Below are 26,199 nucleotides of genomic sequence, written 5' to 3'. Positions count from 1 at the left end.
CTGCTCCGAATAACGGCGTGGGGCGCCCCGGGGGAGGCGGCGTGAACGGGCCTCTCCAGGTGGAGTGTCATCTGTTGTAGTGGGGCGCCCCTTTACCGTTTCAGTTGCCATTCCGTCCGTTTTTGGTCCACTGTGTCAAAAGCCGCAATTCAGCTGAGTTGCGCCCACTCTTGCGGTGCAGCGATAGGCGGCTGTCACAGGACTCTCAAAATGGCGGCAGGCTGTTTCCTTTTTGGGCCTGGTCCACTGAAATGGCCCTGGGACACCTTGGAAATCGGACGCTTGTCTGCTAGGTCTTGGACCCCATTCTCGAAAGCGTCCCCTCCGCCTTGAGAATTCATCAAAAGTTTTGGGGGCTCCGACTCCTGCAGGCTTCTGGTGGGGAGCGGCTGCCATGATTGCTCGCGGAATGACCACGACTGAGCTACGAGATGGTGGTGCTCTCATGCTGACGCCAGCTTCAGTCTGAAACATCCAGAAACAAGGTGGGGCTTTCATCGTTTGGGAAAAAAAAAAAGTTTTCATCCAATGAAAAGTGTTGTTTTTAGGTCACATGATCAAGCCTTCCATCATTAGGAAACCAAAAGTAAAATGAACCAATGAAAAGTTTTATAAACAAGTCACATGACCTGTTATGCGGCATAGGGTGTAAAATGCGGAGAAAATACGTTGGCACGTGAGGCGGCGTCAGTAGCGGACCGATGTGCGAATAGGCCGAAGGCAACACAACGCGCCAAGATCCGGATGGCACCGAGGTGGTGTCCAGCAAGTTGCAGCACTGGTGTGGCCATCCTACAATGCTGAAAGTCGGCGTGGGGCGCCCCGTTGGCACGTGAGGCGGCGTCAGTAGCGGACCGATGTGCGAATAGGCCGAAGGCAACACAACGCGCCAAGATCCGGATGGCACCGAGGTGGTGTCCAGCAAGTTGCAGCACTGGTGTGGCCATCCTACAATGCTGAAAGTCGGCGTGGGGCGCCCCGTTGGCCTGTGAGTTTGCGTCAGTAGCGGACCGATGTGCGAATAGGCCGAAGGCAGCACAACGCGCCAAGATCCGGATGGCACCGAGGTGGTGTCTAGTAAGTTGCCGCACTGGTGTGGCCATCCAACAATGCTGAAAGTCGGTGTGGGGCGCCCCGTTGGCCTGTGAGTTTGCGTCAGTATCGGACCGATGTGCGAATAGGCCGAAGGCAGCACAACGCGCCAAGATCCGGATGGCACCGAGGTGGTGTCTAGTAAGTTGCCGCACTGGTGTGGCCATCCTACAATGCTGAAAGTCGGCGTGGGGCGCCCCGTTGGACTGTGAGATGGCGTCAGTAGCGGACCGATGTGTGAATGGGGCCGAAGGCAGCGCAACAATATTTTCGGAATAGAAGACACCACTAGGCGCTGAGATTCCAAGATCCGGATGGCACCGAGGTGGTGTGTAGCAAGTTGCCGCACTGGTGTGGCCATCCTACGATGCTGAAAGTCGGCGTGGGGCGCCCCGTTGGCCTGTGAGTTTGCGTCAGTAGCGGACCGATGTGCGAATAGGCCGAAGGCAGCACAACGCACCAAGATCCGGATGGCACCGAGGTGGTGTCTAGTAAGTTGTCGCACTTCTGTGGCCAACCTACAATGTTGAAAGTCGGCGTGGGGCGCCCCGTTGGCCTGTGAGATGGCGTCAGTAGCGGACCGATGTGCGAATGGGGCCAAAGGCAGCGCAACAATATTTTCTGATTTGAAGACACCACAAGGCGCTGAGATGCCAAGATCCGGATGGCACCGAGGTGGTGTCTAGCAAGTTGTGGCACTGGTGTGGCCATCGTACAATGGTAAAAGTCGGCGTGGGGCGCCCTGTTGGCCTGTGAGATGGTGTCAGTAGCGGACTGATGTGTGAATGGGGCCAAAGGCAGCGCAACAATATTTTCTACAATATTTTCGGAGTAGAAGACACCACAAGGCGCTGAGATGCCAAGATCCGGATGGCACCGAGGAGATGTCTAAGTTGCGGACCGATGTGCGAATGGGGCCAAAGGTAGCGTAACAAGATTTTCTGTATGGAAGATACCACTAGGCGTTGAGATGCCAAGATTCGGATGGCACCGAGGTGATGTCTAGCAAGTTGTGCCACTGGTGTGGCCATCGTACAATGGTAAAAGTCGGCGTGGGGCGCCCTATTGGCCTGTGAGATGGTGTCAGTAGCGGACTGATGTGCGAATGGGGCCAAAGGCAGCGCAACAATATTTTCTGACTGACACCACAAGGCGCTGAGATGCCAAGATCCGGATGGCACCGAGGTGATGTCTAAGTTGCGGACTGATGTGCGAATGGGGCCAAAGGCAGCGTAACAATATTTTCTGTATGGAAGATACCACTAGGCGTTGAGATGCCAAGATTCGGATGGCACCGAGGTGATGTCTAGCAAGTTGGTGTGGTCATCCTACAATGCTGAAACTCGGCGTGGGTCACCCCATTAGCCTGTGAGATGGCGTCAGTAGCGGACCGAAGGCAGCACAACGCGCCAAGATCCGGATGTCACCGTGGTGGTTTCATAGTTGAGAGGCACTTCATCTGCAGTGGGGCGCCGAGATCCGGATGGCACCGAGGTGATGTCTAGCAAGTTGCTGTACTGGTGTGGTCATCCTACAATGCTGAAATGTAGTGGGGCGCCCATTTACCGTTTCAGTTGCCATTCAGCTGAGTTTCGGCTGCTCTTGATGCTACAGCGACAGGCGGCTGCAAGAGGACTCTCAAAATGGCGGCCTGTTCTTTGGATTTGGGCCTGGTCCACTAAAATGGCCCTGGGACACCTTAGAACTTGGACGCTCGATTTTTTTTTCCTTTCCTGTACATGCAAAAAAAGGTAAATGCCCGGTACGTTACACGCTTCATCTGCCACGATGAACTCTCCAGAGGAACCGAAAAAAAATATAGTTGTGGTAACGATACCATGCATCGTCATATGGAGAGGTGGCACCAATTAATTATAGTGCTGCATAAAAGAGAGATTTGGAGGAGAACCCCTGACCTGCTAGTACATTCATCAAAGAAGTGGCACTGAGAGCTTCAGAGGCAAGGGAAACGGTCCCAAATATTTAGAAGAACTTTGGAAAGATTAAAATGACATGTTTAGATTGTGGTAAATTAATTTCATGTGGACAGATGACTGTTACTCTAATAAATACAGCATATGAACATCATCATAGTCGATGGTTGGTAGAGACATTTTGACTATATCCTGGACCTGCCCGTCCTCGCCCAAAATGGCGCCGGAATAAATGGGACTCGTAACTCCTTGTTGTGTACTGGTTGCAGAACCTTGAAATCACGAGATACGTATGCAGTTTTGAAGCACATGGCGGGCGGGGACGAGAATTGATTGAATATTTCGACATCCCTATTGATATTAAGTTCTGATGTTTTATTGATTACTGTACTGTTGAAAGTTCGAATTAACGTCACCCATGGTACTTGCCCGCAAATGTATATCTAGATAATTTTATTGTAACTGGCCCTGTCGTATTTTAATTATAAAATGTACGTCCACCGATTCCGTAACTGTTAGACACCTTAGTTCTTGCAACCTAATGGCCCGCCCGTTACATTCCTCTACAGTGTAAATGTCTATTCATCATATACGATTACAGTTTGCTCCGTGGCAGGCCCACGTGGTTATAGGCTCGTATTTGTATAATGAAATTTTCACAATAAAGGTTTTTAAAAGAAAACATGGTAGTAGTATATACATTGGTAAAGTTTTTAATAATAGTCACTGTTTTAGAATCATTAAAAGGCAAGTGAAATAAAGCAGACCAATTACATGAAGGGTAAAAGGTATAATACGAAGGAACGCAGTAAAGATAAATGGTCAAGGGCTGTTGTGTTTTCTATTCCTGCAACATAAAGTGATCGATAAGAATCTCATATTCAGGCGTATCGGCGACTAAGACAGCAGGTCGACCCTCTTTTGCTCAACGGCTCCGTCATGGGACGAAGAAACGCTCTTTTTCTCGAAAAAAGAATATATTTTACTTGCAGGACAGTTGTAAAATTTCCGGGAAAGTACATTAGCCTGGAACATTATAACATATATTTAAGAAAAAATAATGTTCGGAAGTAATTAAAAGCGTAATTTTTAGGTGATATGACCAAGGCTTTCATCATTAGAATAAGAAAAGTAAAATGAACCAATGAAAAGTTTTATTAACAAGTCACATGACTTGTTATGCTTACGTTACGCGCTGCGCGCCCCGGATGACTTCCGGATGCGCTAACGCGGCGCGTCATATGACGCATTACGCGACAACGCAGGTCCAGAATATAGTCAAAATGTCTCCACCAACCAGCGGTCGAAACACAACCCCTTTCAGCAGGCTAAATAGTTCTGTTAAATGACAACAGAAGGGACAGGCAACAAGAACCATCAGTCAAAGAGGGGAGGGCAAGTTCTTCTCTACCGGGTCACGTTGGGGCGCTACCGGAACTGATCGAATTGGTAGTCTACAGTGTTTCTGGATGTTTCAGACTGAAGCTGGCGTCAGCATGAGAGCACCACCATCTCGTAGCTCCGTCGTGGCCATTCCACGAGCAATTATGGCAGCCGCTCCCCACCAGAAGCCTGCGGGAGTCGGGGGCCCCCAAGACTTTTGTAGAATCTTCAAGGCTGAGGGGACGCTTTCGAGAATGGAGCCCAAGCCCTAGCAGACAAGCGTCCGAGTTCCAAGGTGTCGCAGGGCCATTTTAGTGGACCACGCCCAAATCTGAAGAGCCGGCCGCCATTTTGAGAGTCCTGTGGCAGCCGCCTATCGCTGCACCGCAAGAGCGGGAGCAACTCAACTACATGGTGAGCGAGACGCTGTAGTCGCAAGAGCGGGCGGTAAACAGCTGAATAGCGGAAAAGGCACAGTGTAGGAAAAGCGGGCGGAATGGCAACTGAAACGGTAAAGGGGCGCCCCACTACAGCGTGTCTTTAGGTCAAACGGATTGTGGGACAAGGTCAAGAATGGAAGAGTCACCAAAAGGCAAAAAGTTCCGCTTGACCCCGGGAGCCGGCCACCTATGTCGGGAGGGCTAGTTCTTCTCTACCGGGTTACATTGGGGCGCTACCGGAACTGATCGAATTGGTAGTCTACAGTGTTTCTGGATGTTTCAGACTGAAGCTGGGGTTAGCATGAGAGCACCACCATTTCGTAGCTCCGTTGTGGCCATTCTGCAACCAATCATGGCAGCCGCTCTTTATCGTTATTTTGGGCGGGGTGGGTGGCGGAGCCGAGCTGTTTTGCAGCCATCATTGTGTGGAGTTCAGTTCATCTCACTAGTTTTGTATTTGTCATGAGGGGTTGTTCCTAATGTTTCTATTTTAGCGAGGTCAAAAAGAGATCCCATTAGTGGCCTACTGATTTTGCTCGATTCCTTTTCTTTTTTTTTACACGATTTTTCGTTATCTGCAAAGACTAAACAGAGTATTGCGACTCTGTGTTTGTTTGTAAATAGAGAATGAACCAAAGAGAACTAATTCTAAAACAGTAAATACTTGGATAACAATCAATCAAATGGAGAGAGAAGCAGGCACGACGGATTACAACGGGGGCAAAGGCCTGCGTTAACTACCTTTCACTATCTGCAAAGAGAGAGTACTCCTAATAGAAATGATGTCAAATGAGATGTCATCAGTGATTTCATCAGTGATGTCATTTGAGATGTCATCAGTGATGTCATCAGTGATGTCACTGACCATGTCATGAATGATGTAATATGTGACATGATCAGCAGTGGATTGCGGGTGCGCGATATATAGTTAGTGCAACTAACTATATATGGAATTTCAATGGTTTTGTGTGAGTAAAATAAGGTTTTTTTAAATGCTAATTCCTAACTATATATGGTCTATAACCTATGGTTTTTTCAGTGAATATATATATATATATATATATATATAGATATGTATATATATCATCAAGGTACATAGATGTGGAGTTAAGAATAGTAAGTCTATACTATCCATGGTTAACTCATTGCTCTTACCTTCTCGATATTTTGGTCCTCAATATTTTTGACACAATATTTTGTCCACACTATATTTGTTTCATCGATATTCTGTCAGACAACCCTTCTCTATTCGACCACCTTAGGTCCATATATACTACAACACTTGTCTCTGGCTACCATTGAAAAAGGTAAAGTTTGTAAGGATGATCTGCCAGGCTTCTTTGTTACAGATTTGATATAGCGAAACCAAGAGATGTTAAGTCTTTGGTCACAGAAAACACAATCTTGGATTATTGATCTGTTTTAAGAATGGATGTTAATTAGTCCAGATCTATATCCATAGTAACAAAGGAACAAGTTTAATCTAATCCTCAACAAAGCCAAGTAGCAGCTCTTCATATACAAAGTAGTGTGGGCTACTCAGGGGAAGGGCAAGAAGGTGTCGACAGAATTGACTAAGTGTACCCCCCCTTGAAGGCTACCACCCCATCTATATCACCCAAACACCAGCATTCATTGTTAAGATAAGAATGCATTTCATTTTACAAATTTCTAGAAAAGGTGCAATGGGCTTACTGTCAATATGGAAAGTAAAGTTATTGAAGAGTACCACTGATGCGTAGAAGAATTGCTTCCAAGATGAAATGCAGGGGGTCAATGAACTAGTTGTGTTGAATGTCACACTGAAGTGTGAATAGTGTCAGACATTCCTAATAATCTATCTTTCCCTTGACTAAGATACATCTTGACTTCTTCTTCTTAGGACCACAGGCCATAATAAAACTTTTTGTCAGATTTCGCCATAGTGTATATTCTCTATAAAGAGTACAAAGGCATCATTTAGGCATTTCAATCTGGTATAAGTGTGAGACATGGGTACTGCATCATCTGAGCATAACAAAGCAGACATATACATTTAACCCGCGGAATGTCCTGGCCATATGAAATCAAGAAGGGGGTAAGATTGTTAATATACAACAAGAATAAAATAGGGCTAGAACACAACTCTGGCATATGTCTCAAGCCATTTTGAAGGGGTTAGTACATCCTGATTGTTCCCTAAATCTGACAGAAGCAGTCTCTATTCAGGGCCTGAAGAAAATCCGCTAAAGGAGGACCCAATCCCACATTGGTTAAAAGGCCATAGAGCTTGGACCTGATCACATGATTAAATGTGCTACTAAGGTCCATGAAAGCCAGATGCATTGCACTGTTTTTTGCTTAAACATCATTCTGATGAAGCGGACGTATGTCCATAAGTACCATGCAGAGCTGCACAAAGTAGAGATCCCGTCCTGAAGTTTTTTCTTCAAGGCAAGAGTTCTACCAGAATTTATGAAAAATGCTACACCTTAGTTTTTGTTTTTTGTTTTTTTTTGTTTTTAAATACCCAGATCACCAAGGGCACCGTGTGTAACTTCCCAGGAAAAGAAACAGCCTCAAAGACTTCATCTTTGTTGTCTTTCTAGCTCAGAGCTTTTTGGTGACACATTTGGACCTTTAGAGGGACTCTTGCTCGATGTATCCAAGTTCTGAAGCACAAGCGGGCAACTTCTTTCAGGTTTTCCCCACAGAAAATGTCCACCTCAAAAAGGTTTCTAAGTCTTAAGGTAAAAGCTTTCAGCAGGGTCAACCAACAACTTCTGTTCAACTACATTCGCTCATGAGTCAGATATTAAAGGTTCCTAGGGGCCAATAATATGAATCTTTGACACTGTCATTTTTCCAAATTTTTTTATTTTCTTTTTCATGATTTTCTATTGGTTAGTGTTGGTTGTCATTACACCTTTTACTCTCTACATCTGATTTGCTTTTTTTCTGTGTCATTTGCTAATTCGATTTATGTATTTTTTACTAACTTGTTTTGACCTATGTAAATGTGTAAATATATTGTTGTTTCTCTAGATGTTACACACATGCCATATATATTTTCTCTGAGACTATCCTTGTTGCTTGAACCAAGCTATCGAGGGCAAGTAGCAGATTTTCCACAGAAAATCAATGTATCTTTTTTCACACATTCATATCAGCTAACTGGGAGATAGGGTTGCATATAGCCCCAGATCCTGAATCTGTCTTCAGCCTCTGGAAGCCTCAACTCCAACTGAAGGATCTTTTTCAGCTCAAGGTTTTCTCACTATTTTCACACACTTGACTTAACTAAGGAAATCAACCCTGTATCGCTCACAAAGTGTTTTACGCTCCTTGCTGAAAGAATTCTACTCCATTAGAAAGTCTAGGGGGTTGGTTTGGAGTTTGGCAGATGAGTTATTCAATCACTAAATTAATGGATATCCTGTCTGGCTTATTAAAAGTGCATTCTTTTCTATGGCACTTATAACAAGGCGTCCAGGATATCTTAGACGTTTGTGATGGGGTAACTCTAAATTGGGCCTATAAGTCCATAATTCCATCGTTCAATGGACCAAACATTTGCCACACTTAAATGAAAATCCCTTTTAGATCATACCTGGGGAAAGACACTTTCCCCCTAAATGTCTAGATACTTTTAGGGTTTTTCTTGAGTGTTTGTGTATTTGTAACAAAATAGATTTTTTGGGCCATTTCTATCTTGCTATAGCATATATTTGGAACTTGTTTCTCATGCCGGCTAGCATTCTCACCAGATCTCCCCTGTTAAATTCAATCGTGCGTTTGATAGCCTTAGAACAGACATTGTTAAACAATTCTTAAGGGCACTTGATGGACTACTTAGAAGAATTGAAGAAGAGTTTCTAAGCTAGGAACACAAGACACTTAGGCCCGCACCTTGAGTTGTCCGGGAAATGGGCAGGGGATAATCTGGCCGGTTATGAGCTGGACATTGGGGGGCCACGGAGAAATGAAAAATTGCCAAGGAATCAGTAATTATGGATCCAATTTCCCTGCTAATTCCGCATTTTGGTCCTGTTTTATCTCCAAAGTTTTCAGCTACTTTCAGGGTGAAACAAAAAAACTGATAATTCTGGTGGGCAGATAGCTGCTGTTAGTAGTCCTATTGGAATTAAACGGCCACTCATAATGAGGATTTTATGGTATGAGTCACAGATTCTTGTTAAAAGCCTGAGTTATGCACATTTCATAGAGCACCCTCCCAACCAAAGGGAACCAATATGCAAGCGTTGTCTTCATATGTAGCATTTATGATTTGTGAGAAGGCTGGACTTGATAAAAACAGATGTGTCCATTCACTCTTCATAAATGAGTAATCAACTTGATCCTTATAGTTATGCATTTGCTCACAGCACCATTTGAAGGAAAGATGGATGTGTTTAACATCGGCACATCCAGTCTCTCTATTAGTGTCAAACCATAAACTACCCCTCCTCTTAAATGTTTTGGTTTCCATTTCTACTCTAGTCTTCAGCTGTACTCTGGAAGTTAATGAATATAGTCATACTGTGCTTGTCTGTTGGCTGGCCGGACTCATGCGGCCACTTCAGGATCCACTATTAAACTGTTGGTCGCAGGTTACAATCCCAGCATGATCACTCACACTGTCATCATTCCCAGGTCGATAAAGTAAGAACCATATAATTGGGTAATAATAATAAACAGCTGATATCTATGATAAGATGGAGGTTTGGGAGTGAACAGGGAATTCAAAAACGGTTACATTTTATATCATGTTGCGCTCTACAAAGAAATCCCATGCGAACAGTGTCACGAGAGCAGTGTTTGCCCTGTGCTTTCTCCTGTGCCTGACCTGTCCTAGTTCAACCTACCACACAGGAAGACGTACCCGAAATAAGTGCATCCCTATCTTCCTAATCTATATCGCAATAAGTGATTTACCACAAATATGTCTGGGTTTGCTCCTTATCCTCCCCATACGTCTGCCAGTGCACAACATGTACAGATAAGATACCTCAAGTGCACATCACACATTACGCAGCACATGCAAGCGCTCCGTGTGAAAATAGAATGCACAATTTTCTCCTTTTCTCACACAAAGGAAAACAAGTGCACAGCCAGACCTGTTGTGGACATCCGTCACAATATTTTAGAAGAAATGTATAAGCTGTGACCAGCTACCAACATCCTTCCATGCCTGGAATTATGACCCAAAGAAAACTGTGTCTAATCCTCATTGCACCGGTGTGTGTCCAAAAGAGTGTACTGCTATGCTATCGCAAGTATTATTTCACATTACAATAATACTGCTACGACGACCTAACATTTGCATTGCAAGGGAAATATTGGTAAGTAGGTAATATGGTTTTATAGATGATGTGAAGGTAAAAGTAATAGTAATTATTATGTTGAGACAAGCTGCTCTGGAGATTCATGGAAATAAATCTTCTTTAACTGCATTCAGATGGCTCAATGTGACATGTGATGCCCCCTACAGTAATATACTCACCTTGACTTTGTAGGGGATGCGATATAGTCGTAGATCAATGTTATTTCACCTGTGTAAGTCTCATACAACCGTCTGAAAGACTGCAGCCTATTGTTTTCATTTTTAGTTTGAATTGTGAGTGAAAGCCATTGATTGGTTCTGCTTGGTGATGGGGGAATGTTGTGTAATATTTACCGCTACCAACCATTGTAAAGTGCAGCGGAGAAGGAAGCATGCAATTTTCCTCTTTGTTGACCTCACAAATTGAATGCACAAAAGCCCAATGATGAACCCCTTTATTACCTGCCTCTTGAGCAGCATAAAACTGTTCTGATCCTTAACTCTTCTATCATGAAAGATAGGGACTTCAGCAGAGTACTCTCTTTGTGGAATGGGCACAAAGCAGATGCTTTCCGGGTCAGCGAGAGGAGAGTGCGCAAAGAGGTCACCAGCGCAAGACGCAACAGTCTGCCTGAAGCTCCGCTACCCGTCTGGAGCGCGTTAGAAAAGCGCGTGAGGTACACTGTGACCTCCTTAACAGAGAAACAGGTTTAAAAAATCCCTATTTCTTATCACCATTTTCAAGAGCACTTTTGTATATTTATATTTTCCTCACCTTATTCACCTATGGGTCCTGATGAATGCCCGTAAGTCCTAATCAAGGCAATTGAGGCAGAAACATGTCGACCATCTTTTAGCTCACCTTTTATGACCTTAATACTCTAAGTACATCTACTACTCATAACAAGTTCCACAAGATGCACTATTACAGAGTTTACCAGTCCCAAATACAGAACGAATAAAATCATTATCTGACTTTTCGGGACTTTTAATTCCTTTCCCTCCTTCCCTCCGTCACTGGCTCACTACTGTACCAACCTTGGGTAAGAACCTCCTGGTGGAGGCTGCATAACCTGACTGACCTGATGATTATGCACACACGTGATTCAAAAAGCGGAAAACCAAGATATACCGCTCAGTTTACCACCATACCCATCACGTGCATGAGGGTCTTTTACTTGGGACACCCCACATTCCTCCTGCATACTAAAGGTTGTGCAGGACAAGTGATCCTTCTCCATTTGATTAGCATATTTACACAGGAAACTGAATGGATCAGTCTTTCCACCTGCCTCTTGTGATTAGATAACAAAGCAGATGCAGCATAAATATTGCTGCTTCTATCTACATGTGGGTTTTTGTATAAAGGGGTTTTTACCAGCTAGTAAAACAGTACAAAGTGACATTTGGATATGTACATGTGTAAGATAATTTCAGTGTCCTTCTATAAAAAGAAAATCCTCTTTTCAACGTTTGCCCTATCCCTTTTCACTCTGACTCTTCCCAAACCTTTCTGACTGCTGTGAACCACCAAACATCCTTCTCAAACTTTCACTTCTTTCCTACTTCTTTCAAATCCAACCCAAAGCTCTTCTATGCCTTTTCAGGGGTAGTAAGTGATATGTAAATACCATTTACAATTACAATCTGCAAAAAATATAACATCCCAGGTTAGCCCTTCTTCCTCTTAGTATTTTAAGATCAAGGTCAGCATGCGCTTTAGCTGGCAGACTGGTGTTTTGACCTGGCAAGCAATGTGTTGCATCTTGCTTTTAGAATGTTTTAATATGTGCGGGACTGTTTCGAAGACCCGAGTCCTGTACGCATCCAAAGAAAGATTTGGCAAGGCCTTGCATAAGATGGGAATTGTGACCTATTAACAAGATTGATTAAGAGAGCCCATGTGATTGTGATAAGCTGCTATGCACACTGCACTTTACAATGTTGTTTCTGAACAAAATAAGCTGCCAGGTAATGGTTAATTCGGCATCTTTTGTCTTTTTAATGTGTTCTTAATATATGCGAGACTTATGGACCACCTGCTGTCTTTTAGCCTCGGAAATTTTAAGTATTTATGCGGCTATTAGATGAAGTCATGTGTTAGTTAAATTGATCTAAATGTGTGCTGGCACTATTAATTTTATGACATTCGGGATTGTTTACATATGAATTGGGTAATGTGCAATATTTCTGCAAGAATGTATTTCTTGGAAATAAAGTAGGTTTGATTTGAATTACAATAGCATCTGCGTCATTGTGTCTTGTGCGTTTCTTGCAGGAGCTGAATAAAATGTGCCTTTTGTTCTTTTCCAGGTCTCAGTCAGTGGTGGATCCCGGGGTACTAAAGCGCGCAGATAAGAACGAGGAGGAAAACATGCAGCCCCTGCTTTCACTTGATTAGCAGCTTCGAAGCAGCATGTCAGCAGTGAATATACATTGGAGTGGCATGTACTGCCTTTCAGCAACACGCAAACCATTACAGACAATGTACCAGCTGGACATATAATTATCCATGTTAATGTTGCATAATGTATTGAGGCAGCAGGTTTTTTGACCCGCCTGCAATATGGATGCCCTGAGCTGGGAGCGTTCTGTTTTTTCTGTAAGTGCCAACTAGTTTGTAAATATGATGTAACCCTCCACTTTGGATTTGTGAGTGATGGTAGCAAAACAGTATTAAAATATACCTTCAAAAGATATATTTGTGGCATACAATGTCATAAGGAAGTTAAGGACATTATGGGGGCATATTATCAAGCAGGGCGATAGGCAATTATTGCCGCTTTAGCGGCCGTTTTTGGCCTCTAAGCGGCGATAATTCTATCGCCCTATTAGCAAGCTGTCGCTAACTGATCTTAGCGACAACTTTTAGGCGATAGCAAACGGTTTGGGGCCCGCTTTGCATGTCAGCGATGTTTATCGCTAATGACATGCAAAGCGGGCGTACCCAACCAGTTAGCGACTGAAAGCAGTCGCTAACGTCGCTATCACCTATTAGCAAGGCAGGCGTAGCGATGGAAATATTCGCGCTAAGCGCGAATATCTCCAAATACTAACACCTGCCCAGACCAGTTCTTAGCCATGTTATCCAATGGGAGTTGGATAACATGGCTAAGAGAATTTCGTCGCTAATGCTTGAATATCGCTGTATTCTGAGCAATATTCCCGCATTTCCCGCTATCGCTGGATATTTTAGCACAATGGAGAAAAACGTTGCTAATACCATGTTTTCTCCGCTAACATATCCAGCGATAGGCAGCGATAAAAAATCGTCGCTAAGCCTATTTAGCGATAATTATCGCTACTTGTTGGTAACATGCCCCCCTGTCCTTTTAATGCACGTCATGTAACAGGCAACTTGTCGACCGCTTTTCCTTCTCTGTCCTGCTCTTATAATACTCTAACACAACAGTTGAGGGTGTAGATTATGTGATAGTTCAGAGGGAAAGGTTCGGAAGAGAGTTTAAACATCTTGGTCAAACAGACTGGCTGTAGATTCAAGTAAGTGACCCTAAGGGAGAAAACTCGAAATTATTTGACATATTTTTACCACTTGCGTGCCTCTACGGTGTAATACTGATGCTGTGACAAACCTGTAAAAAACGTGAGTGGTATTTTTGTTAACGCTGGCTATTCCACATTTCAGATGTCTCGAGCGGGAGATAATGTCCACTGGTAGCATGATTATCATAGAAGGAATTTTTTCACAGCACGTAAGAAGGCTTGCGAAAACATATATTTTGAAACAACTCTGTTTTGACAATAGGGATGCGCGATGCTGAATAGAAAATAAAACAAAGGTCATAGGATTATACCTATATTGTGCCAATTTTTTCTAGTTCAATTTGGGATGCTAGTTTTTTAAATTTTTGATTGAGAAGAGTGTGACATACAGAGAAGCAACTGAGATAATACAACCAGTGCCATACCAAAAGCAATTCGATATCAGTTCACCAACTAGCATGGATTTTCACTGGGCTTTATTATCTTCGAAACAGAAATCATCAATTCAGTTCTTCAAATGTAAATGAGTAATTGGCAGCAGATACACTGGCACCAATGCAAACAGGTGTTAAGTACCCACTGCCCCCTCAATGTGTAATGTCTTTTAACTAGGGTCCCGCGGCCCATTATCTTGCTTGCAATACAGCAAACTCCACCCTCGTTATGTGTCACAGGTCATTGCTTATGGAATCCATTTGAGATATGTTTAACTTTTCAGCTCATATTTGTTTCACACATAAAATATAAATCAATATAAGGTCCTTGTAGGCATAATACTTCAGTGTGCATGTGGTGCCAGAGGCAAAAAAAATCATACATTAATTGGGAAAGGTGCAAACTAATTTCTGTGGCAAAATTAAATGGAGGGTGCCTCCTGAACAACTTTAACCCAAACGTTTTTCTAGAATCCTTTTAAGATATAAGCAACTTTTGAGTCTGTGTGTACACATCACCCCCACTTTAAGGGAACTCTTGTAAAAAAAGAAATTATGACAGTATTCTGTTTCTCTATGTAGGTGTGTGTTCTACAGTGCCCCAAGTGGAGAAAATCTATGCTCCTTCTTTGTGGATTGACCACATTTGCGTGTGTTGTACTGTGTACAATAATGTTGTGTGTTGGATCACTTTGTGAAGAGTCACACACTGAAGTGCTTGCTCATACTCTAGGCACTAGTATCACACCACTTTGTAGATTGCTGCTATGCACCTTGTAAAATCAGTGTTCTCAAGGCTGTCATTTATTGTTTCTGTTATATAATTAAAAAATGCTACATTTATTAAGAAGACCTTGCATTAGCTATCTGGTGACGCTATGAGTGATTCTGACAAAAATTGACTTGGCAGTTATCACCGAAATCCGTTTGAGCTGCAACAGTCCTCCATCTTGAATATTTTTTTACTTGCTTCATTGAAGAAAATTCCCTCAGTCCGCGTCTACCAAAAGCCTACCGGAATTATTGCTTTCATTACTTTGAAAATATGTATCAGCGTATTTATTTATTTATGTATTTATTAATTTATTTATGTATATATTATGTATGCATCATTATTATGGGTACAGCAAAGAAGTGATGGATGAGGTGAGCCTAAGACCCTTTTCTGCTATTACTTGTGAAGTTTCTGCTGCTATTTGTAAACATGAATGAATATATCAGTGAAAATGTTTATTAGAGCCAATCAGATTACCCATTGTGTGCCACTACATTTATTTCGTTTGTAAATCACTGACTCCTTAACAACTTGTTTTGAGAAAAACTCGCAGATGAAGCTAGTAGATTAAAGAAGATGTTTGAAGAAAAATATTTATTATACACTAACTTTTTCTATGATTGTGAGAGAAATTACATTGTTAGTATTGTAGTCACTGCATAGCATTATTTACAGAGCAATTATTTTTCTCCATCACAAGAACATCCAGCAAGGTATTTTTAGGTTTTCTTTTCAAGAAGGCATGTCAGACTTCTTTGTCCTTTCAGGGATGTATCTATTTGTTCAAACGGCTTCCCCAGAAATATACACTTTTTTTTCAAAGAAAAGAAGATGTACGTTGCGTTGGGTTGGCAAAAAATAAAAAAGTACACTATACATACTCCTTGCCTTCACGAACGGTTTGTTATTGTTTTATTGTTCTTGTGTTTTGTGTTGGTTTCTTTAAATTCGAACGTCATGGCTAAATTAACTATCATTCCTAACACTTAATAGAATAATAATGTTTATAAGGAAGAAAAAAACAGGAAAAGACGCTTGTGAAATGTACAAAAGGACGAGATTAGAGGGAGTGATGTTTCCTAAAAGAAAAAAGGTATTTTAACATTTGAAGATAACGAACAGGTTTGAAGCAGAACAATTCTCCTGTTTCAGATTATGCAATAAATGAAATTCCTAGCAATATTGGATCTCAACCCCAGAGATTATATTTATTTGTTTTGTATTCATTTGTTTATGAGGTTTTGTCAAGCTCAACCAAGTGCATAGCAGCATCGGGAAGAGCATGCTGAATGTAGTTGTATGGCCCATGGAGGGACTTCAAAACAGCTAACAGTGGTAAAATAATCAAAATACTCATTTAACATAGTTAATGTGGTCCACGCAGCTGCAAAGTGAAGTGCAGTAATCGTCTCTGTAGAAGTCTGAAGCATGAAGCCACGACATCATGAAGAAAGTAGGTGGTGGCAAAAAAAGGTGGGGCATGAACTTTGAACTTGAGATGGCAGCCAGGTTCAAATCAACACAGAAAAGGTGAAGCCATAACTTTGGTGAGGGGAAACCTAGGGGCATATTAGCAAGAACCTCGTTAAAATTATCGCCGTTTTAGCGGCAGGAAACTGCCGCTAAAACGGCGATAATGGGCTTGCTAATATGCGTTATAGAATTCCAATAGAAGCCCAGGTTAGATGTGCAAGACATCTAACCTGGGCTTCTATTAGAATTCGATAACGCATATTAGCAAGCCCATTATCGCCGTTATAGCGGAAGTTTCCTGCCGCTAAAACAGCGATAATTTTAACGAGGTTCTTGCTAATATGCCCCATAGATCGATAATTCTGTAGCAGTAGTTTCATTGGCCAATGTCAGTGTCCTAGCAGCACGTCAAGTGCAGCATTGTTACAAAAAGCAGAATTTTGTGATGCAAAATGTATCAGCGTTTAGTCTTCTCCCGGAATATATATTATGTTACTTATACATGGGCGATGAATGGAGAACAACCACAATATGCTCTAAAGTATGGTTCTTTTTTTATGACTCATTACCGAAACCTAAAGACTAGGGTTAGGTAATACAATTTATTGAAAAGTAAATAAGGCAAAATACAGCATTTATTTTAACTCATCCGCAAAGCAAAATTCAACACAAATATCTGCAGGGGAACCAGAGAAACTGGGTGCGTAACTTGCCTTCACTGCCCAAACCACACCAACTGCAAACCACTGGAAATGGGTTTTTTCCCAGCTTTTTATGGCATTACCACCTGCAATTCTTTTTAGATGGATGTGGATCTGTCAAAAAGTTGCAAGCTTGTGCTGGTATGCACATGTGCGTCCCTCCGACAAGAAAAAACCCTGAAGTCCGAATAAATACAGAAGGCCTCAATTTTACTTAATGGATAGTTTTTAATGTTTTGTTGGACAATTTTATAGCCATAAGAAACCAATGCATTAACAACAGTGTTAGAAATTGGGATTCTAGTTGGCAGATGCATGCACCCTGTACAAATAGGGACCCCAAACCTAGGGGTCGATTAGGATCGCGGACGGACTTGAGTCTGTCCGCGACCCCAGAGTAAGAGGGAACGTCCGCATGGGCTGCTGCGTTCCCTCCGTGCAGATTAGGATGTGACCGCCAGGGTGGCGGTCACATCCTCTATATTTAACATTGTGGCGGGTGCCGTTTCAAGCTGCACCCACCGCAATGTTAAAAATGCATGCACCGCATTTGCGTGCACAAAGCGGCAGGCACCGCACGGTGCCTGCTGCTTTGTTCACGCAAATGCAGGGGGGTACCATAGGTACCCCCCATGTGCACCCCCCACCCCCTCTTCACCCAGGGGGCCCGCAACGGGCTCCCGAAGTGAAGGTCTGTATGCTTTTCCACGGCGGAAAAGCATACATTTTACACTATCATAATATGGCTGGCGGTGTCTGATAGACACCGCCAGCCATGTTAAAGCTTTTCCGCCGCTGTCGGAAGGCGACCGCGGCGGAAAAGCTGCGGACTGAATGCAAGACCCACCAGTCATCCTAATATGGCGGTGGGTCTTTCTAGGCTCCGCGGCGGTTTTCCCGCATCCTCCGGGCCGGCGGTGGCTTCCGCCGGCCCGGAGGATGCGGGAAATCCGCAATCATAATAGGCCCCCTAGTCAGGGTAAGTCAGATACACAACCTAAATTAACCTGTGCTCACCCTCTGGTAGCTTGGCAGAGAGCAGTCAGGCATAACATAAGAGGCAATGGGAAAAGTATTTGTGCAAAACTTCAAACAGTAAAACTGGGAAAACACCACACAAAAGGTACAACAACTGGTTCGAAAAATAGAACGTAGTTTAAAAAATAAAACAAGTCCAAAATGACAAAAAATCAATAAGTAGATCATGAGATATGCAATTTTAAAGATGTAGGTGAAAATAGAGCAAAAAAACTCAAAGCGTCAAGTGCGATTATCTGGTCGCGCCGAACTGGGACAAAGTAACAAGTTCAGGCCGAGAGCATTGGAGTGTTGGGCAGCTACAGGGACCCACTGCACACAGTACCTTAAATTCTGGTGCGTGGTTTCTGTGACGTTGCTTTACGAGGCTTTGTGGCGGTACCGATGAGAATCACAAAGGGCAGAGCACCTTAGATCCACTTCCATAGGTCCAGGACTGGGGTGGTACCATTTGGCAGGGCAGTCTCACATTATGCAGTGTTCAGGTGCAGGAGCAGATTGGTTGGAAGTCTTTTTTTGTCAATGAGACCTCAGAAAACAGGACGTCAGTCAGCTGGCCCTTCAAGCCACTCTGGGTTCTTGGTTGTAGTGATGCAGGTCCAGTCCTTCTCACTCCCAGGCAAGAGGGCAGTTGGCATAGGTCAGCAAAGCAAAGTGTCAGTTCTTTCAGCAGGACAGCAGACTTTCTTCCTGGCAGAGTATCCACAGGTCCAGAAGTGTGCTAAAGTGGTGGTGTTTGATGCTCAGTATTTACACTTGGTTCTGGAAGGGGGGAGAAGCTTCTAGACTGTGGCTTTGAAGTACAGGGAATCCCTTTCTCCCCTGGACTGGCTCTAAGCTTGCTGGAGTGGTAATACAGGACAGTGAGGCTTAATATTTAGAGGCAGGGCACAGCTTTTTTAGGTGCAAGTAAAGTTGTGTTTAGCTTTCCCACCCCGCATCTAACCAGTTAATGGCCCATTAAGGCCCAAGAAGTCACATCTAAGCTCCCATTGTGTGTGTGGCTACCTAGAGGGAATTCGCAAGGCCCAGCTGTTCACCACCCCAAATGTGTACTTAGAGACAGACAGAAGGCACAGAATGGTTAAAGAAAGACAAAACCAATAATCTAAAAGTGGTATTTTCAGAATTAGATTTTGAAAAATCTGACTTTACCATGAGTTGTGATATTAAATGGTGAGACCAGAAACACCAAACTCAAAGTATTTTTCTTTTCCCAAATGGAAATCTATACTAATATAATAAAGAGAGAGCCCAAACCTTTGAGGCGGGTAATCTCAGGAACCACAGCACCAATCACAACACCCAATACAGCGTTGGAAAGGGCAGTTGCAGCAGAAGGACATAGGCTATGCAGACGCCCACCATATGCAGTTAAAAGGTAAAAGAACCGTGCCAGCAAAGTAGTCCCTTGTGGGCGTGTCTGCGTTGTGCTGTGGGCGTGTGCTGGGGGCGTGACAAACGCTGGGGGCGTGTGGTACATTCCGCCCTTCATGCCATGTCTCATATCGTGTGCTGTGGGCGTGTGCTGGGGGCGTGGGCGTGTGCCGGGTGCGGGATTACGAAAAAAAAGCGATCGTTGTGCCCAATAGTTCATTGTTTTTTCTTCCCAGGTTCTGTACATTCCAGCTCCGGGTGTCCACCTTGCTCCCTTTAAATACCCCCGCACCCCATAATCATAACCTACCCTTACTCCTTAAAATACCCCAACACCCTTAAACACTAACTCATCTTAACCCTATAAATATACCCTGTACCCCAAAACCCAAACCTATCACTAAACCCTAAAAATACCCCTGTACCCCAAAACCCAAACCTAGCCCTGAACCCTAAAAATACCCCTGTACCCCAAAACCCAAACCTAGCCCTGAACCCTAAAAATACCCCTGTACCCCAAAACCCAAACCTACCCCTGAACCCTAAAATACCCCTGTACCCCAAAACCCAAACCTAGCCCTGAACCCTTAAAATACCCCTGTACCCCAGAACCCAAACCTACCCCTAAACCCTAAAAATACCCCTGGACCCCAAAACCCAAACCTAGCCCTGAACCATAAAAATAACCCTGTACCCCAAAACCCAAACCTACCCCATAACCCTAAAATACCCCTGTACCCCAAAACCCAAACCTAGCCCTGAACCCTAAAAATACCCCTGTACCCCAAAACCCAAACCTAGCCCTGAACCCTTAAAATACCCCTGTACCCCAAAACCCAAACCTACCCCTGAACCCTAAAAATACCCCTGTACCCCAAAACCCAAACCTAGCCCTGAACCCTAAAAATACCCCTGTACCCCAAAACCCATTCTTATCCCTAAACACTAAAACTACCCCTGTACCCCATAACCCAAAACTATATCTGAACCCTTAAAATACCCAAACACCCCAAAACATATACCTCAGTACCCCAAAACATATACCCCTATACCCATACTTACCTTATCCAAACATAAAAAACAACATGCTTTTACCATTCATGCATTTACAACGAATTTTGTTGTAAATGTATGCGTGGTAAAAGCATATAAAATGTAATGCCATGCGTTATAATGGCATTGCGGAGTCATGGTACTTTCGTAATGAAAGTATGCAGAGTGATGGTATGCGGAAAGAAAGTTGCGGAATAATGGGTGTTTACCCTCTCCCGGTAAGTACATTGGTGGCACGGTGGGCCACATCTCCAGCAAAATACTCATATTTTTTCACCACCGATTTGAAAAATGCACAGGTCTCTCTCATTGATGGCCAGCACCGACATACACTTTTAGACACACCTCCCGTCACAAGTTCTAGAATTGCGAACTTTAGAGCTGGGGAGCTACTTTCGAATCTCGGCATCAGCTCAACATCCTGTGATTCCAGGCAAATCGCTTTGTCTCCCCGTGCCTACCACAAATGAATGCGTTCTTCTGTAATGTAAATTGTGCTCATGCCATGTTGTCGAGTTCGCGCTATATAATATTGGAAGGAAAAATAAAGTAGGGAAACTCGAGTTCACACTCTACTGAACGCGCACTCTTAAGTGCATCAGCAGTGCACTGTGAATCGGAGCGTTTCACAGGCCTGTCACAGATAAGAAATGCTATCAAAACGAAATCCTACAAAACAATATACTACTGGCCGGCAGCAATTCATACCCGGACAACGTCGGGACGGGCTGCTAGTTGCATTGATAAAATGTAACAAGGTAATTCCGATGTTAACTTATGAGAGAGATAGTCTTACAGTAGTGAAACTGAATTAAAGACTTGTTTATTACCTGGACATGAAAAACTATAAAGTAAATATCCAACTTTTTAAATGCATAGGACAGGCAGAAGCTGAAGGAGATCATTGGTTAAAAGCCAAGTTTTCAGTTGTTTTCGGAAAATGGCAAGGGTGGGGCTATATTTAATGGACAGAGGGAGGATGTTCCAGAGCCTAGAGGGGGCCACTAGGAAGCGTCTGTCTCCCCAAGAAGAGGTTCTGGTGCGTGGGACTGGTAAAAGACAAGTAGATGATGAGCGGAGGGATCTGTTGGGGGTATAAATCAAAAAAGCATTCCTAAGGAACCGTGGTCCTGAGTTGTGAATCGCTTTGTAAGCTATACAAAGTGCTTTGAATTTTATGCGGCTTCTAACACGCAACCAATGAAGTTGACGTATGGCCGCAGTGATAGAGTTATATTTGGGGATGGCAAGTAAAACTCTGGCTGCCACATTTTGGATAGATATGAGTTTATTTAGGACCTGTTCTTGAGCATTCAAAAAAAGGGCGTTGCAGTAATCCAACTTGGAAAAGATTAGGGTAGTTATAAGGGTTTTTCCTACAGATGCCGGTAAATATGGGAGCAGCTTCTTGATTTTTTTTAGCATATAAAAGGAGGAAGAAACCACTGTGTTCGCGTGGTGGTGGAATGAAAGTTTGTCATCAAACATGACCCCGAGGTTTCTGACCTTGGCAACCGGTTTTGGAGGGGGCCAATTTCGTTTGGCCACCAGATGGCGGACCATCCAGGGGAAAGGTTGCCAAAGGTCATAACCTCGGTCTTGTCCGAGTTTAATTTTAAGCAGTTCCTCGACATCCAGAAGCTTATGGCTTGCATGCCCTCCTGGAATCTAGAGGCAACCGCTGCCCCATCCTTATGCATGGCCAGCACCAACTGGGTATCGTCTGCATAGGTGGTTAAACTCAGCCCATGTGCTTTAATGACCCTCGCCAAGTCCGACACATAGATGTTAAATAGTGTTGGACTTAGCGATGATCCCTGGGGCACTCCGCACGGCAAAGTGAAGATGGACGAGTAGAAAGTGCCCAGTTTCACAGATTGGGTGCGGTTAGCCAGGAAAGAAGCAAGAAGGTCCTTAGCTAGGTGATTAACCCCCAAGGTTGAGACACGGTTGATCAAGGTGGAGTGATCAACCGTGTCAAAGGTTGCGGAGAGATCTAATAGTATGAGGACCGCCACCCCTCCTTGATCTAAGATTGCCCTGATCTCGTCAGACGCTTTTATCAGTGCAGTTTCCGTACCGTGACCCTGCCTAAATCCAAACTGGGTGTCGTCTAAAAGTTGGTGTTGATTGATGTATTCAGAAAGCTGGTGATTCATGAGAGATTCAAATATCTTAGCAGGAAAGGGAAGGCAAGCTATAGGTCTGTAGTTAGCTGATTCTAAGGGGTCAAGGGATGGTTTCTTTAGCAAAGGTTTAATAACTGTTTTTTTTCCATATTTCAGGATAGTCGCCTGTGAGAAACATGGAATTATAAATGTCAGTGAGTCAGGGGGTAATGACCTCGGAGAGAAGTTTGATTATGGAAGGTGGACACGGGTCTAGGGGAGAGCCTGACTTGATGGTAACAACCTGTTTACTAATCAGTTCAGCAGAGACTGAGTGAAAATGTGAAAACGTAGATCTGGCTGGTGTAGGCAGGGGATTCGAATCAGAACCTTCAGGGTGAGTTAAGGAACAGAAAGATGAATATATATTAGTGACCTTGGTAGCAAAGAAATCCGCTAAGGAATTACATAAATCTTGAGATGCCTCAAGAGATGGACCTGATGAGGGAATGGAGAGGGTGTTGACTACTTGGAACAGCTTCTTGGTGGAATTTTGAGCAGACTCAATTTGGGATCGAAAGAAGGCGCTCATGTGAGTAACTATGGAACGTTTATATATGGCTATGGCGTCTTTATACGTTTGTTTATCCTGGGGACTGTAGTGCTTGGAGAAACAGCATTAGCACATTAAAGCCAGCCAAATTTGAGAAACCAACACTGGGGCGTATTGAGAGCTGCCTTGCTTTTATTAAAGTGATGTTTCTGCCAATATGCAAAATGAAGGTGCAATGACAAATTGTTTTTTTTTTCTGTTATAAAAAAAGAAATCAAGCACTATGATGAAGGTTCCTTACCAACTTTACTTTATTTTAAATAGAAAGAAAAAGGAACTGTAATGAAGGCAAAGAAGTCTACATTACTTAACAGTTTTCAATTCTGTGGCACTGATGACAAGCTGCCAGGAGAAAGCGCCATTAGGAAGGAGGATAAAGAGGAGTGGAGGGGTGGATGCAAGGAACAAGGTGGGCTGGACTAACAAGCAGCAATATGGGAAGATACAAGGGGGTGGGTCAAAAGGAGGAAATACCAAGAAGAAAGTGCCAGCTGGAAAAGTGACGAGAGAGGTGCGATGTTGGCTTTTTTTTTTTGGGACATATTGAAATCTTCTCCCTTGATGGCACTGAAGTCTTGTGCGATTGGGACGGTCATTCTGGGGTAAGGCACCCTAATAAGTAAAAGGAAACAGCCAAGATAGGGTCGGTTACAACTCAAGAGCTACCAAATCACCAAAAGACTTGCTGCACTAAAATGAATTAAAAATATTGATTTTGTCATAGAATGGAGGTATGACTAAAAGAGTTGAATCTGGCAAAAAGTGTGCTGTAATGTGTGTACTTTGACATGCAACTTAAAAACCTTTGCTTTGCTCTGTTATGCAGGTTGTGTTTATTACTTTTTTGTTCATGCAAGGGAGTTTACTTGCTGCCAAAAAGCTCTAGGGTTTGTTCGTTTAACATTGTATAACAGTCTCAACCAGAAGTTGTCCCGCTGTGTTCTTTTGTCCTCCCAAATGTGTTTTTGTACTGCTTCTTAAGTTGCTGTATCTGTTCCCATATCGTTATAGGTGTATTGAGTCCCCTTGTGGACCTGATAGCGCCTCTTAATTCTTTCCTTAAGTTTCCAGATGCTTGACTGAGGAATCTGTGCTGGTCAATCTTCGTTCTGCATTGCAATTTTGTTGTTGCAGAATCCTGAGAAAGTTTATTAAAAAGGTGGCCCAGGATTCTATCATCAATCTGTTTTCTGACTCTTCTGTTGCTATCAGTTCCTTTGACCACAAGGCTATTTGGGGAATTGTGCTAATTGTCCATCTTATTTGTTTGAGGGTTATTGTTATTGTAGACCCAACCTAAGCTGGTGCTTTACTATGACTTGAAAACGATGTTGCAAGTTCAAGATGTTGGTGCAAACGGTCGCTCTCAGTGCGGTGTAATTGAAAACACCTTTATTTGCGCTAACAGCGGTAATGTGATGATTCTGTAATCTATAATAGAGCTTGCACAGGGACCATTATGTGTGCAGGTAGGAGGTCTATCCTGTGCCGCTCTACCATTTAGTACTCGCATCCCTAAGTGTTCAAGATCTATCACCAATTGCTGCCCACTGGAATCAGACCGCTTGTAGGTAGGAATGACTTGCGTTTGTACTGCCCAGATTGGGTTCGCTGCAGTTACATTGTCATCTTCCTCAGGAGTATATATTAGATTTGAATTAAAGTCTCCTGTTGGTATTATTTCCCACATTGGTTGTTCAGACCGAATTTCTGCTATGGTAGCAATAAGTGTTTTGAATAAATCTTTTTTAATCTTTTGTTTTGGATGTGTATAAAGATTAATGAGGATGATGGTACTTGTAGCGTGATTGGGGCCCAAGTCAATTTTTCATATTTGCATATCCGCTGTTGTTGCAGGCATTTGGGCAAATGTGATATTTAAAGTTGTGGACATGTAAATGGCAGGGCCGCCCTTCAGTCTGCCATACTACTTGGTTCTTGTGGCATTTACGTGATGAAGAATGTGCCTAGGGACGTTGACTGGGGCTGTTAGCCATGTTTCTTGAAGCGCAACTATTTCATAGTTGTTCCAGTTCTCGGGAGGTGTATTGTCCTACAGGTCACTCTTTGCACCTGCCATATTCCTTGACAGGATGTTTATTGGCAGGATCACTGCTCACTGCTTTGCGTTAATGGTCATCTTTCAGGAGGCCTTAGAAGTGAATCAAAGGCTTTGCTGCTGTTTTGTTGATTTCAGGACAGCCTTTGATTTGGTGAATAGGGATATCTTATGGAGAAAACTTTTGGCCTGGGAGCTCCCTCAAACCTCATAGTGTGATCAATCCTTGCACTTTGGCAAGTGGGTTCAGATGGAGCTAGAAATATCAGGCCAGCTATCTCAAAGAATTCCAATTAGAAAAATACTTTGGCAGGGGTGCGTTTTAGCACCCTTGCTCTTCAGTCTATTTCTAGCTGAACTTCCTACTTTCATATCTCAAACAAAGCCCTTCTTCCCCAAAGTAGGGAAACAGCACATGATTGTCTGCTTTGCTCAGATGATCTGGTATTGTTGGACTGTATCCCAATTGGTCTGCAGAGGAAACTAAAGGCCCTTGCAACATATAGTAAGCAGAACCAGCTCAAAATCAATGTGGAGATGACCAAGATCCGTCTTTGGGAAAAGACTAAAAAATACACCTGGTGCCTAGATTTACTTTTTGCTGCTCTCTTACCATATTCAATGTGTATTAGATAACAAGGGATTTTGTAGGATAGTACACACACACACAGACGCACACACGCTACATGTGCAATTGTAAATCATGATGTACCCTTCAAAACATAACCCTCAATGAAAGTTGTGAATGTAGGCATGAGTAGAGTGTGAAGATACATGAATGGAGAGCAACTTTAACCCAATTATCCACGTGAGTGAGCAGGCCTCAAATGTGTGCAAGGAGAACACATCTTTATCAGAAACAGTGTCATTAATACAATTCCTCAGTTCTGTGGGGTTGCTTATACCCAACTTG

General features: G+C 43.3%; 1 protein-coding gene across 1 annotated transcript in view; it reads left to right on the top strand.

The window, feature by feature from the left end:
* Nucleotides 1-15,744, top strand: part of CLVS2 (clavesin 2) — a 294,165-nt gene extending 278,421 nt beyond the window's left edge. Inside the window, exon 5 of the mRNA XM_078648939.1 lies at nt 12,465-15,744. Within this exon, the coding sequence (XP_078505065.1) occupies nt 12,465-12,552 (88 nt within the window). The 3' untranslated portion in view covers nt 12,553-15,744. The remainder of the gene's footprint in view (nt 1-12,464) is intronic.
* The last annotated feature ends 10,455 nt before the right edge of the window (nt 15,745-26,199 follow it).

Source organism: Lissotriton helveticus, chromosome 6, assembly GCF_964261635.1.
Source record: "Lissotriton helveticus chromosome 6, aLisHel1.1, whole genome shotgun sequence".
In the NCBI taxonomy this organism is placed as follows: Eukaryota; Metazoa; Chordata; class Amphibia; order Caudata; family Salamandridae; genus Lissotriton; species Lissotriton helveticus.
Note: the sequence above shows the minus strand (reverse complement) of the source record. Positions and strands in the feature narration are given on the sequence as shown.